The sequence below is a fragment of the Nicotiana tomentosiformis genome, chromosome 2 (assembly GCF_000390325.3).
Source record: "Nicotiana tomentosiformis chromosome 2, ASM39032v3, whole genome shotgun sequence".
In the NCBI taxonomy this organism is placed as follows: domain Eukaryota; kingdom Viridiplantae; phylum Streptophyta; class Magnoliopsida; order Solanales; family Solanaceae; genus Nicotiana; species Nicotiana tomentosiformis.
The window spans coordinates 25,154,431-25,169,880 of NC_090813.1; the positions used below are offsets into that span (position 1 = coordinate 25,154,431).

Here is a 15,450-nt window from a genome sequence, read left to right on the forward strand (position 1 = left end):
TATATTCATATATATCAATATATATTAATTAAATAAAGAATACAATTTATACAAGTAATTCATGCTTTGAGTCCTAAACTACCCGGACCTTAGCATTAATAGTAGCTACGCATGGACTCTCGTCACCTCGTGCGTACATAGCCCCCGCAATTAGCAACAATTATTCAATTTAATCCATATGGGGTAATTTTCCCCTCACAAGATTAGACAAGAGACTTACCTCGTCTCAAAGTCCACTTTCCAATTACCACGTCGCGTTGAATTCTCGATTCGACGCCGAAAATCCAAAACTATCCAAATATTATACAAAATAATTAATATATGCTAAATGATTCGAAATTTATCTATTAAATAAATTACCTTATCAAAAATGGTAAAATTTCTAAAATTCATCCCGGGCCCACGTGCTCGGATTCTGGAAATTTTCGGATGAAAACGTTACCCATAATCTCAAGAACTTAAATATATAATTTCTACCCAATTTCATAACTATTTTCATGGTTAAAATCTCACTTTTATAAAAATCTAGGTTTTTTTATCTAAATCTTTGATTTCTAAGATTTACTAGTTATAATCTATGTATTTAACTCAAGGGGTATGGAATTAACTTACCTTTAAATTGCTAGTTGAAACCCCCTTCTCAAAAACTCTGAAATTGCCCGGAAATGGAGAGAAAATGGAAATAAATGGACTGAGTTTTCGTCCGTTTTAAGGTTCTGCCTAGACGGATTTTTCGCACCTGCGGAAGGAGTACAACACATGTGGCTTTTGCACCTGCGGAAATTCCTCGCAGGTGCGCATTTTCCCTCTTTTCCTGGTTCCGCACCTGCGGAAGAAGAGCTCGCTTCTGCGCAAGCGCAAGTGCGCCCATTCTTTCGCACATGCGCATCCCTCCGCTTATGCGCACAAGACCTTCGCACCTGCGCGTTCGCAGGTGCGCCAAATTACTCTGCATCTGCGATGGCTGGGCAGGCTCCTCTCTTTTGCACCTGCGAGCTTGCACATGCGGTTTTCCAAGCGCATGTGTGATTATGACAGTAGCTGGGAACTTTAGTCCTTGCTCAATTTCTCAAAATTGGTCCGAGCCTCGTCCAGTTAACACTCTGGAACCCCGGGGCCCCGCCCGAACATACCAACAGGTTTGAAATCATAAAACGGACTCGCTCGAACTCTCGGAATGCGTAAAACAACATCAAATCTAAGAATCATACCCTAAACCAAATTGATTCAAACTTAAGAATTTCAAGTTCTTCAATTTACTTCAAATGCGCCGAAATATACTTAAACTACTCGGAATGATACGAAAATTTGCGTGCAAGTCTTAAATAACTATACGGAATAATTCCCAAACTCGAAATTCCAAATGGACTTCAATTACTCAAAATCCTACTCCAAACCAAATTTAAAGAATTTTAAACCTTCAAATAGTTGATTTTTACTATTAAGCGTCAAAACACTCCCGGGTTATCCAAAACCCGATTCGGACTTACGTCCAAGTCCAAAATCATCATACGAACCTATTGGAATCGTCAAATCCCGATTCCGAGGTCGTTTTCTCAAAATGTTGGCCGAAGTCAAACTTGTCCATTTAAAGCTAACTTAAGGAACCAAGTGTTCCGATTTCAACTTACACACTTCCAAATCCCGAACCAACCATCCCCGCAAGTCATAAATCATTAAATATATATACAGGAAGTTTTATTTAGGAGAACGGGGTTCTAACAGTTAAAACGACCGTTTGGGTCGTTACATTCCCATCTGGGTTTTTTAAATTCTTAATAAATTATTTTTCTTGCCGGTGAACCCGAAGTAAAATCTATTTGGTTTCTATCCATTAAAACCATTTGAAAAATCTATTTCGGATGTGGTTGGGTCAGGGTCTGAGTTAATCTTAACTATATTATCCTGACTGATTTTAATATGATTAATTCTATTATTATCTCTAATTTGTGAAGTAGATGCTTTGGATGAAAAATCTACCATCCTGTGGGATTGGTCTAGGATAGTAGAACATCCTTTGAACTGGTTTTCGAGCATATTTTTCAAAGATCTTATTAATCTCGTCCGCGATTCGTAGTCTCTTATCTTCATAACAAAATTAGTTCCTTCGTTTGCAACACTTCTTAGATAGCATGAAATGAAAATCATACATTAAATAAATAGGTTTTAAATGAAAAGTAATGGTATAACCTAAAAATTTTCATTTTTACCTACCCAATTTTCATTATGTAAAGTTCTTAATATTATTGTGTGGTTGCATGAATATGTCATTGGTCGCATACATGTGATACGCCAAAAAATATTTTGTTTTGCCGTATAAAAGGTTATTAAAGGAAAAAATTAAAGCAAAAAAATAATTTTGCTTATGATGATTTTGACCATGACAATTTATTGTGATATAATTTTCTCCGTGAAGGAGACATTTACTATATGAATGGTATGACAAAAGATCTTGTAGCATAGAAGTTGTTAAGAGCTCCGAAAAAATTAATTTGTTACTACCCGGATGAATAAAATTATTTACGATATTGATATTGTAAAGTCTCAAAAGAAACTTTTTGAGTTTCAAATGTATAAATCAAAGTGGTTGGCATATTGAGACTAAAAATGAAATGAATATTGAATATCTTTATATTTCTATAATCATAACGGGTAAATATGAAAGATTACCCGATTTTCTTTCTATTTGTACTACACAAATATAAGCATGATGATGGAATCATATGTCACAAGTAAACTAGAGGTTTACTGAAATAAATATTAGTTGGCATGACCGGTTGACCATCTCGGTTCAATTATGATGCGAAAAATTAATTGAGAATTACATTGACATATATTGAAGAAATATAAGATTCTTCAAGAATTCTCTTGTGCTGCTTATTCTAGTGATATACCAGTTAAGATTGGGGTTGAATCTCTTGATTTCTAGAATGAATAAAAGGTGATAAATATATGGGCCCAATCACCTGACGTATGGACCGTTTACTATTATATGATTTTAATAGATGCATTTATTCTATGGTCACATGTGCATTTGTTATCAACTTGCAGTTTGGCTTTTGCAAGATTGATTGCTCGAATTATTAGAGCACAGTTCCAGAATATAAATTATGACAATTTATCTTGATAATACTGGTTTAAATCTAAATTGGTTTAGCAAAAATTGTATGCCTCCAATTATAGCTAAACCATTGGTTATGAGAACAAAACTACCAAAATAAAATTTAGTATGTGATGTATTATTTAATATACAATAACACTTGTACGCATCTAGCCAAGTTATGATAAGTTCTCCCTATCACAATCAGTTCAGGGTCAGGAACCAAATAATTTTCATCTAGAAATATGAATGTGCTATGTGATTTAATTGTTCCACCACAATGCACAAAGATAAATCCCCAAATAAGGCTAGAGATATGTGTTGGTGATCCCAACAATATGGGAGAAAATGGGAAGCTGAAAAAGTAATGCATGTAATGAATTATTATGAGTACATCTAGATCCTCGTACAAGAAAATGTGAACTTGAAGTTCAAGTGATAATTTATTTGCAAAATATTGCCAGGCGTATTTGCTGACCCAAAGCTAAATGTCATATTCAACTGCTAATGCTCCAAATAAAATAAAGCTCATAATGAATAGGGTCTATGGCATGCATGAAGCATAATAGACTAATCGGTTCCAAAGATAAAACTCCTTGAAGAAAGAGAGAAACAAATGTTCAAGATGGTCATAATAAGGAGGCAAGTGCTCTGGAAGAGCACCACGACATAACACTTCATAAGACCTCATGGGAGATGCTCAGGTACCTGAAAATAATGAGACAAATAGATCTCAATAAGTTATGTCTTTATTGGGTAATAATAGAACCGATATAAAATGATCGTTGACGATTTTTTAATATAATGTAGCGCTCAATATTATTAATATTGTCGAGGATCTTGAGCTCAAATCTGTCATGAAATTTGGACAGATAAATGATTGGCCAAATGAAAAATACGCAATGAAAATTGATTTCACTTGAAAAATGTGAAGTTGGACGGATAATCCCAACACCTGAAAGTATAAAGTCAGTGGAGGTATAAATATGTTCTTGTTCCAAAAACAAAATCAAGTTGATAGACATAAACACGACTTGTGTCACAAGAAGATTTTAAATATCCTGGCATTGATTATATAGAGACATGTTCTCCTGTGGTGGATGTAGTCATTTCAGGTTTTAATCTGGCAATACATGAAAAACTTGATATGCATGTAATGGAAATCATTGAAGGATTTAAATTGTTCTAAATCATATTAAGGTTTCCAAGAAATTTATTAAATAAAGCTTCAAAAATACTTTTACGGATTGAAACAATTATGGCGCATGTGGTATAATCGTCTGAGTGAGTACCTGTTAAAAGAAAAGTACAAGAATGATTCAATTTGCCCTTGTGTCTTTATAAAAAGATCTGGATCTTGTTATAATCGCCGTGTATGTTGATGATTTAAATATCATTGGAACTCGTGGGGAGCTTCCTAAAGCAGTAGACTGTTTAAGAAAGAATTTGAAATGAAAGATCTTGGAAAAATAAAATTTTGTCTTGGTCTACAAATTGATTATATGAAAGATGGAATTTTTGTCTATCAATCAGCATACGCTGAAAAGATTTTAGAGCGATTATATATGGATAAAGCACATCCATTGAGTACCCAGATGGTTGTGAGATCACTTGATATAAATAAAGATCCATTCCGACCTCATGAAAATAATGAAGAGCTTCTTGGTCCCGAAGTATCATATCTTAGTGCAATTGGTGCACTAATGTATCTTGCTAACACTACAAGATTGGGATGTGAAAGCTCATGGATGTGAATTGATGCTCTCATCAGGCGGAGTTAATACGTGTTGTACTCTTTTTCCCTTACAAGATTTTTAACGAGGCAACCAAAAGACGTATTTCTAAACATGTGTACTCTTTTTCCTTCATTGGAATTTTTTTTCCCATAGGGTTTTTTCCTAATACGGTTTTAACGAGACACATTATCTATGGACATCCAAGGGAGAGTGTTATAAGAAAATTAAATTATTGTGTATGTCTACTTTTCTCCATTATTTCCATAACTCCCAATACTCTAATAGTTATAAAGTTATAATTGTAACTTCATAACCCCCTCCATGATCTTCCTCTCAAATGCGTAATGATATGTTCAATGACATATTTTGCAATAATAATTATTTACTTTTCATGCTTATATAAAGATCTTGTAATAGATAGAAAAATACACACAATTGAAGAAGAAATAAGAATCTCTTCCTTTTCTCTATATCTATTTCTTGTTAATATTTTACTAAATTGCTTTAATTTCATAACAAGAAACTAAAACTATTTGACAAACATATTTGACAAAAACGTTTTACGTTATTAAAAGGAAAAGGCTGAATAGGACCCACAACCGGCAACCACCCACCCCACTCCACGCAACTCCTATGAGATCATCATTGGTTTTAGTTAAAGTTAATCCCCTCCGTAATTACTGTCATAAAAATATTCGGAATTGATCCTTATGCTTTTCCTAGTAGGGTTTGGAACTGGGTTTTCACAGCTCAATCTCTGTCAAAAACATTAAACCCAATTGAGAATTGGGAATGAAAGGGTCAAACGAAGCGGATTGGGAAATGAGGCCAAGCGGTATGCTTGTTCAAAGGAGAGAAGATGATTCTGCTTCTCCTAATCCCACCACTATCACAATCAAGGTCTCTTATGCTTCTCAAGACTTCGATCTCCCTGTCCCCTATGAATTCACTTTTGGTATGAATTTTAGATCCCTTTGCTTTGTTATAGTGTATATGTCACAAACTTCTGTGCTTCTCTATGATTTAGTATGAGTTTGTGTTATTTTGGTATTGACTTATAAAGGGTTACTAGGCCAAATCCGAGCAGAGTCAAAAAAAAATAAAAATAGGTGATTCCTTTTTATTGGTCTAAGCCTTAGAGAATGGAGTTATCTGATACCTGTGATGGTGGTTGAGGTGCGCGCAAGCTGGTCGGAACACCGGTCATTTAAAAAAAAGAAAAAAAAGAAAAAAGGATTACTAGGCATGGCTAATCTGGTTGCACTAACTATGCTCCACTTGGTTTGTTTTCTCGTTGATAGGTTTCATTGATGACCTAAACTCTTATACATGTTTTTGCATCTAAGTGTACATATTCCCCACTAGTGGGATTCTACTGGGTTGTTGTTGTTGCATCTAAGTGTACATATTCTTACTTATATGCTAGTCATTGTCTGCCTAGTCGCATTGCTGCTTCCCTTATATGCAGAAGAGGGTGAGATTGACTGATTTTCGGGTTTTGATGATGCCAGATGGTTAAAAATTAAGGTAATCATCTAGTTATGGATGCTATAAGTTCAAAGTTCTCTGGCTCTGAGGAGCCTTGTAATTTTAGAGCTTGGAAAGAGGTTATCTTTTCGGTAAAGCCTCTTCATATCTATCCTTAGAGGGTTTTTCAATACAGTTGATAACTGCTTGCTACCTCCTCGTCCTTTTTCTTTCATTTTGTTTTTCAAAAATGATGGTGTTTAGGAAAGCTTGTGCCCATGTCAACTATTTCATTGGGACCTGCATTCTCCACCACGGCTTTGGCAGATTGAAAGAAGTCAACATAGACTAATTTGTAATTAGAATAGGAGCAAATGGAATGGTAGCTATCTATATTTAAAGATGAGGAGAATAGTTTATTGTGATAACCAACTGCACCATGATGCCTGCTTAAGCTCTTACCCTTTTCTTTTTTATCACCATAAATGAGAGCTTATACTACTCCAAAGTAATGTGTGTGACATTGTTATTTGTGATCTGTTTCAGCATGTGTATACCTTTCTCAACTCAAACCAATCTAGCAAAGGTAGTTTTTATTGTCAACGTAGTGAAAGTAATATTTCATTGTTGGATTTACTAAATTAACTGATTATAAATCACCATTGCATCTACTATATGTATACATGCAGTGTTATATATTGGTAACGATACTCTGTCGTTATGCTTCTAATGCCAATCAAATATGGATACAGGTGAAGTAAAAAGTGTCATTTCCCAAATAATTGGTTTGGAGCCGAAGGTGCAAAAACTTCTGTTCCGAGGAAAAGAAAAAGAAGATCATGAATACCTCCACTTGGCTGGTGTGAAAGACAATTCCAAAGTGTTAGTTATGGAGGAAAAAACAGTTGAGGACAAAAATCCCGAAGAGGTTAAGTTAACCACTGAAATATCAAGAGGAGCTGAAGCAGTTTATGAAGTGAGAAAAGAAGTGGATAAGCTCTCAGAGCAGGTTGATTCCTTTCATTCTAAGGTGACTATGACACCATGATCTCGTAATTTGAAGTTTTACTTTGGTCTTCATTACCCTAGGTCTCTGCTGTACAAACAGTTGTTTTTGGTGGTTCCAATGTTGAGGACAAGGATATTATCTGTCTGACAGAGATGCTGATGAGGCAGCTGCTGAAATTGGATGGCATTGATGCTGAAGGAGAAGGGAAAGTACAAAGAAAGATGGAGGTTTGTTTCCTAGGCAATTAAGATATTCTGGACCTGTCAAATTATTAAGTCTATCCTAGCTTGACTTTCTACTGTTGCCAATGATTTTATATGCCATTAGCTGGACTTTGAAGTGTATTTGATATCCTTCACCCGGGTAGCACTTGGTTTTGCTTCTGGTGACTTAACACTTGCGTAAAACTGAGCTGAAGAGCTTTGCTAGTCATGTGTAGAGAACCACACTGGACAGATAAAATGTCAAACCCTCAAAGTTTGGAGATCTGAGGCTGTAGGCATAATTCCCTTGGTGTTACTGCTTGCAGTATCATGCGTTTTGTCGTATATTATACTTTTACTAATCCTGTATGTTGTTTTATAGTTTATTGCATGCGATTTGATTTTTTGTATTCAAACATAACTATGTGACATAGCTTGGAAGTCTACGAAAACATACCCTGTCCCTCTAAATCTTGAAAATAATTACTCCCTCCATCCCAATTTATGTGACACCGTTTGACTAGGCACATAGTTTAAGAAAGAGATACAGACTTTAGAAACTTGTCTAAAACAAGCCTTAGATATTGTGTGGTTGTAAATCATCTTATTAAGGGTAGGTAAAATGGGAATTTTGAAGTTAAATTGTTTCAAAATATAGAAAGGTGACATTCATTTTGGGACAGACTAAAAAGGAAAGAATGCCATATAAATTGGGATGGAGGGAGTATGTTATATTTTTTGATAAGGTAATTCTTTTGAGTAAAAAAACACATCAAGAAAGAGCTGGTAATTACATTGCAAATGGCCAAATGCAAAGTATCAACATAGCAGGAAGATAGGTTGTGTAGTGAGTTGATAAAGCCTAACATGGCTTCATAATAATTACCTTCACTTTGACACCAAGATATCCATATACACTACAAGAATGCCTTTATCCCTAACAAGTTGGGGTCGACTATATGAATCCCCACTTTCTATGTCGCTCCATTAAGCTCATCGCACCTCACGTTCACTATTCTTATGTTTGCTAAACTTTCAGTGCTTATGTTCTGTCTTACTTTCACTTATCCTAAAACCCATACTCAAGAGTGCTTCTCCATAGTTCAAGCTTTTGGTTGACACTTTCGCTAGTTTTGTGAATCGACTAAACAAATTATTGACCTAGATTTGTGTTGGGCCCCAGTGGACTAGTTTATTTACCATGATATTGCTCCTAATAGATGTGGGCCCAACCTTTAAAGCAGAATCCCTATGAAAAGATGGTTGTGCCATAGGGTGCGGCAAGGAAAATGCATTCGAAGATCTGGTTTTTTTCTTCAATTGAAAAAGAAGAATGCCAAGAATGGTCCATGTTGTGTTTTATATGAAGGAAATATACTTTTTGACCGTCGTGGTATGATTCTGCGAGCCATATCTCCGCTCCCCCTTTCCTGTTGTGATAGCTGTTTTTTTGACTGCCCATCTTTATGATTTGTTAGTTAGTTATTATGTAGATAAGCATAGTCCTACATGGAATATGAGTAGTATAAGTATTGTGTATTGTTATAAATAGGGGTACATGTATTATAGTTAACATTATCAATAATATAATTTTCTCGTGTATTATTTCTCACATGGTATCTGTGCGGCAGTGAGAAAACATCTGGGAAAGAAAACCCAACCAAAAAAGCCGTCGTGCTTCAATTCCGACGACCTTTTTAGGGTTGTTTTTCGTCAAACCAATTTCCATCGGTGTTGTGCAAAAAACCAACACCACCACAAGGTTCCCCAAGCCCCGGCGACCAAACCCCAACAAACACTCCGGCAACCAACATCTCACGCACCACCACGCGCCGATCAGAGGTTTTTCTTGTTCGGCAAGATCTACTCCACGCGCAGGCGCGTGGAGCACTTTCCGGCCACTTTTTGACGAAATTTCTTTAGAACAGTTAGATCGCCTTCTAATTCCGAGCCTACCCATAATTTTATTTTTTAATTTCGAGCACTTTGAAAGTTTTTCCGGCAGCAGTGCAATGTTTTTCAGGCAAACTACAGTTGATTCTTTGTTTTAGTTGGTGCTAATTTGCTAGACCTTTTTTCTATCTAACAATGTCTTTGGGAGTTGATGCTTTTGGGTCTAAAAACACGGGTTCTGGAAGTTCCGATATTATTATTACCTCAGAACCTTTAATGGGAAGTTCAAACTATTTAGCTTGGGCTTCGTTTGTCCAATTGTGGTGTAAAGGTCAAGGTGTTCAAGATCATTTAACAAAAAAGGGTAGCGAAGGAGATGAAAAGGCCAAAGCACTTTGGGAGAAGGTCGATGCTCAGTTATGTAGTATCTTGTGGCGATCTATTGATTCCAAGTTGATGCCCTTGTTCCGTCCATTCCAGATATGTTATATAGTTTGGGAAAAGGCTCGTACTTTATACTCTAATGACATATCTCGTTTCTATAATGTGATATTGCGAATGACAAGCTTGATGAAACAAGAATTGGATATGTCTACTTACTTGGAACAAGTATAGGTAGTCATGGAAGAATTTGAGAAGTTGATGCCAGTTTCTGCTGGTATTGAAAAGTAACAAGAGCAACGATAGAAGATGTTTCTAGTTCTTACACTCGCTGGACTTCCTAATGAACTTTGATTCAGTACGTGACCAGATTTTGGCTAGTTCGACTGCCCCTACAGTTGATGAATTATTCTCTCGATTACTTCGCCTTGCTGCAGTACCAAGTCACCTAGTGATCTCATCACAAACACTTGACTCCTCGCATCCCAGACAGTGGAAAATCGGGCATCTCAAACTCAAACTATGGAGAATAGACGAGGAGGAGGTCGTTTTGAAAGATCTAGACCCAAGTATTCTTATTGTCATAAACTTGGACACACTCGTGAAGTGTGCTATTCTTTACATGGTCGACCACCCAAAAATGCTTATGTTGCTCATACCGAGACTATAGGTAGCCAGAGATTTTCTTTATCTGAAGGAGAATATAATGAGTTCCTTCAGTATCGAGCAAGTAAGCAGACATCTCCACAAGTAGCCTCGATTGCTCAGAAGTATCAGGTTGCTAGTAATTCTTTTGCTTGTGTTTCCTAGTCTAGTACTCTTGGACCATGGGTCATGGACTCAGGCGCTTCTGATCATATCTCTTGTAATAAATCTCTTTTGTCGAATATTGTGTATTCACAATCTCTTCCCATGGTTACTTTAGCCAATGGGTTTCAAACTAAAGCACAAGGAGTTGGACAAGCTAATCCCCTTTCTTTTGTCACTCTAGATTCCGTTCTTTATGTCTCCGACTGCCCTTTTAGTCTTGCATCTGTTGCTCGTTTGACTCGTGCTTTCCATTGTGGTATATATTTTATTGATGATTCTTTATTATGCAGGACCGCAGTACGGGACCGACGATTGGCACAGGGCGTGAAACAGAAGGTCTTTACTACCTTAACTCACTCAATCCCTCCAAAGCATGTCTAGTTACAGATCCTCCGGAGCTAATTCACAGACGTTTAGGACATTCAGGTTTATCCAAGCTTCAGAAGATGGTGTCTAGTTTGTCTAGTTTGTCTACATTAGATTGTGACTCGTGTCAGCTTGGGAAACATACCCGAGCCTCCTTTCTGCGTAGTGTTGAGAGTCATGCAGAGTCTGTTTTCTCTTTAGTTCATTATGATATATGGGGTCCTACTAGAGTCAGTTCAACCTTGGGATTTTGTTATTTTATTAGTTTCATTGATGATTATTCAAGATGTACTTGGCTTTTCTTAATGAAAGATCGTTTTGAGTTGTTTTCTATATTCCAGAATTTTTTTGTTGAAATTAAAAATCAATTTGGTGTTTTTATTCGCACTTTTCGCAGTGATAATACCTTAGAATATTTGTCCTATCCATTTCAGCAGTTTATACTTCTCTAAGGAATTATTCATCAGACAAGATGTCTGTATACCCCTCAGCAAAATGGGTTGCAGAGAGAAAGAATAGGCACCTCATTGAGATTGCTCGCACACTTCTCATCGAATCTCGTGCTCCGTTGCGTTTTTGGGGCGATGCAGTTCTCACAACTTGTTATTTGATTAATCGGATGCCTTCATCTCCCATAGATTTCGTATTCAGTATTGTTTCCCCAGTCACCCTTATACTCTCTTCCCCCTCTTTTTTTTGGGAGCACATATTTTGTTCATAATTCAGTCCCCGAGAAAGATAATTTAGCTCCTCGTGCTCTCAAGTGTGTCTTCCTTGATTATTCTCGTGTTTAGAAGGGATATTGTTGTTACTCACCTGATCTTCGTAGGTACCTTATGTCAGCTTACGTCATTTTTTTGAGTCTATACCTTTCTTTACCTCTTCTGACCACCTTGATATATTTGAGGTCTTACGTATACCGACCTTTGAGGAGTTTACATAGCTCCTCCTCCACCTTCAACCACAGAAGTCTTACCTATACCAACCGTTGAGGAGTCTAGTGTTGCTCCTCCTAGATCCCCAACTGTTGAGGAGTGTGTTGCCCCTCTTAGATCCCCAACCACAGGAACATCACTCTTGACTTTTCATCGCCGTCCGCGCCCAGCCGATTCACGTCTCCTACTGCGGACTTGTCTCCTAGTATGCCAATTGCATTTCGGAAACGTATACGGACCATACTTAATCCTAATCCCCATTATGTCGGTTTAAGTTATTGTCTGTCATCACCCCATTATGCTTCCATATCTTTTTTGTCCTCTGTTTCCATCCCTAAGTCTACAGGTGAAGCATTGTTTCATCTAGGATTTTTGACAGGCTATGATTGACGAGATGTCTGCTTTACATACGAATGGTACTTAGGAGCTTGCTCCTTTTCCTACAGGTAAATCTACTGTTGGTTGTCGTTGGGTTTATGCAGTCAAGGTCGGTCCGGATGGCAAGGTTGATCGACTTAAGGCCCATCTTGTTGCCAAGGGATATACTCAGATATTTGGGCTCGATTACAGTGATACATTCTCTCCCGTGGCTAAGATACTATTAGTCCACCTTTTTCTATCCATGGCTGATGTTCGCCATTGGTCTCTCTATCAGCTGGACATTAAGAATGCTTTTCTACGCGGTGACCTTGAGGATGGAGTTTATATGGAGCAACCACCTGGGTTTGTTGCTCATGGGGTCTCGTGGCATTGTATGTCGCTTGCGCCGGTCACTTTATGGTCTAAAGCAGTCTCCTTGAGCCTGGTTTGGTAAGTTCAACACAATTATTCAGGAGTTTGGCATAACTCGTAGTGAAGCTAATCACTTAGTGTTTTATCGACATTCTCCTTCAAGTCTCTGTATTTATCTAGTGGTCTATGTTGAAGATATTGTTAATTACCGGCAATGATCAGGATGGTATTACTAAATTGAAGCAACATCTCTTTCAAACTAAGGATCTGGGCTGACTAAAGTATTTTTTGGGTATTGAGGTCGCTCAGTCTAGCTCAGGTATTGTGATCTCACATCGGAAGTATGCTTTAGACATTCTTGAGGACATGGGGAGCCGCTTAGCGATCCTCTAAGATATAGGCGGTTGGTTGGTAATTTAAATTATCTCACAGTGACTAGACCTGACATTTCCTTTCCTGTGAGTGTTGTAAGTCATTTAATGGATTCTCCCTGTGATAGTCATTGAGATGCAGTTGTCTGTATTCTTCGGTATATAAAATCGGCTCCAGGTAAAGGGTTATTGTTTGAGGATTAAGGCCATGAGCAGATTGTTGGATACTCAGATGCTGATTGGGCAGGATCACTTTCTGATAGACGTTCTGCGTCTGGATATTGTGTTTTAGTTGGTGGTGTCTTGGAAGAGCAAGAAACAAAATGTAGTTGCTAGGTCTAGTACAGAAGTAGAATATCGAGCAATGGCTATGGCAACATGTGAGCTAGTTTGGATCAAATAATTGCTCAAGAAGTTGAAATTTGGTAAAATCAGCTAGATGGAACTTGTGTGCGATAATCAAGCTGCCCTTCATATTGCATCAAATCTGGTGTTCCATGAAAGAACTAAACACATTGAAATTGACTGTCACTTCGTTAGAGAAAAGATACTCAGGAGATATTAGTACAAAGTTTGTGAAGTCGAATGATCAGTTTGCAGATATTTTCACCAAGTCGCTCACTAGTCCTCGTATTAGTTATATATATAACAAGCTCGGTACATATGATTTGTATGCACCAGCTTGAGGGGGAGTGTTAGTTAGTAATAAGCATAGTCCTACATGAAATAGGAGTAGTGTATGTATTGTATATTGTTATAAATAGGGTTACTTGTATTATAGTTAACATTATCAATAATACTATTTTCCCGTGTATTATTTCTCACATGATTAAACATTCCGATGTGGTCTGGGAAGCGCTTGAAACAGAAAGGAAGGGTCCATATAGCTTCTGTGTCCACCCTTAATGTGGTGTATAAATATATGGAATCTTAGTCGTGTCCTGATAAATGAATACAAAAGTGTGGCCTGCTATTTTATGTGAAAAACTGACTGGCTATGCATGATGCAAATAAATATATGAGCCAAATCCAAATAGAGTTGAGGCGGACTGCTAATAATTAAGCCCCTTGCTACTCCTAGTTGACAGTAGTGTTAAATCTGCTAGGCCTGCTTAAGTTTTGAGAAACCGGCGTATATAATAGATGCTAGCTTTGGTATCAAATTATTCATATTTGCTTTTCTTTGAATTTTGGCAGTATAGTCCATTGACATTGTCACTTTTTCTTTGCAAACTCTGACGTGTTCATAATGACTACCTCTATGCTTGGTTATCCACGAATAAAGGAAATATTTGGTCAAGAAACAACCCTTTTCCATCTCTGATGGGCTTAGCCTCTCTACTTTAGTTCCTCAGCTTCTGAGTTGAACATCACTTTGCTGGAAAAGTCAGATTACAATCTATAGTATTCCTTGAAGCTTATTTCTTCAGTCTCCCTAGCCTCTTTATCTGCATATGATTTCCTTTGAGTTTGGCTTTGATTATTTTATTTTTAGCACGTAATTAAACTGTTTTTGTGGGCTAACTAATTTGTATTGCAGACTTAATGCATTGTTATCGAGTATTAAGGGTCTTAAACTAATTGTATATGGTAATCCTCGTTGTCTTAGTAATCTTCTATATTGATCTTTTTGTGTTTCAGAAACATTACGTTCATCTTTGAGATGGAGCACTGTTAACTGCTGCATTCATTACTTGCTTCTAGATTTAAGCTGCTGCTTGTGCCTATTTGATTTTACATGATTGCACATATTGATGTCAAGTGTTTAACTTCCTTGTTCAGGTGCGCCGTGTCCAGAGCTTGGTAGAGACAATGGATGCAGTTAAGGCAAGAAATGCCAATCCGTTTAGCAACAACAGTAATGCCGTGTCAGTGACTACTCAATGGGAGACATTTGAGTCTGGAGTTGGAAGCCTGAATGCCCCACCTCCTAGACCGTCTTCTACTGTAGTGACTGAGGACTGGGAGCAATTCGAATAGTAGTAGATGGTTCCAGTTTATTATTTAAAGAGACGAAATATGCCAGTTATTAGGCACTGCATACCACTATTATTTAGTCACCTTCATTCTATCGTTACAGTTGTAAATTTTTGTTGACTGTAAACTCATGACCAGGAAAACATAGAGGTTTAATGAAATGGTGATGGTTAATTACTTTTGTTAAAAGATTAAATAAAGTTTAGTGCCAAAGCAGATTCTTCACCTCATCTCTGGCAAACCTCTGATTGCCAAAGCAAATTTAATTGCTTCCTAACATTAGCCTTTTGATGAAGTTCAGGTATGTGGTTGATCGCTTCAGTTTTTCCTTCACCTTAATGTTTGAGATCTTCCAACCCCTTATTGTGCATATGAATAGGGTATTCAGTACATAGTGTAAGAGAATAGAAGTTACTCTTCTATCATCATTGACAAATTAAGTTGGCGTTGTTTCTTGTGGATAAGTTTGA

The 15,450-nt window shown here is 37.1% G+C and overlaps 1 protein-coding gene across 3 annotated transcripts; it reads left to right on the top strand.

Moving 5' to 3' along the window:
* Positions 1 to 5,442: 5,442 nt before the first annotated feature.
* LOC104121301 (BAG family molecular chaperone regulator 4) lies at positions 5,443 to 15,157 on the top strand. 3 transcript variants are annotated; one of them, XM_018766578.3, is made up of 6 exons: positions 5,498 to 5,791; positions 7,056 to 7,312; positions 7,393 to 7,539; positions 10,890 to 10,935; positions 14,544 to 14,593; positions 14,786 to 15,157. In XM_018766578.3, the coding sequence occupies exons 1-5, from the start codon at positions 5,629 to 5,631 to the stop codon at positions 14,582 to 14,584; spliced, it is 654 nt and encodes a 217-aa protein (XP_018622094.1). In that variant the 5' UTR covers positions 5,498 to 5,628; the 3' UTR covers positions 14,585 to 14,593; positions 14,786 to 15,157. The 3 variants fall into 3 exon arrangements, with proteins under 3 accessions (XP_009631556.1, XP_018622094.1, XP_033508746.1); XM_033652855.2 differs by lacking the exon at positions 14,544 to 14,593 and having other exon boundaries at positions 14,786 to 15,021; XM_009633261.4 differs by lacking the exons at positions 10,890 to 10,935; positions 14,544 to 14,593 and having other exon boundaries at positions 5,443 to 5,791.
* The last annotated feature ends 293 nt before the right edge of the window (positions 15,158 to 15,450 follow it).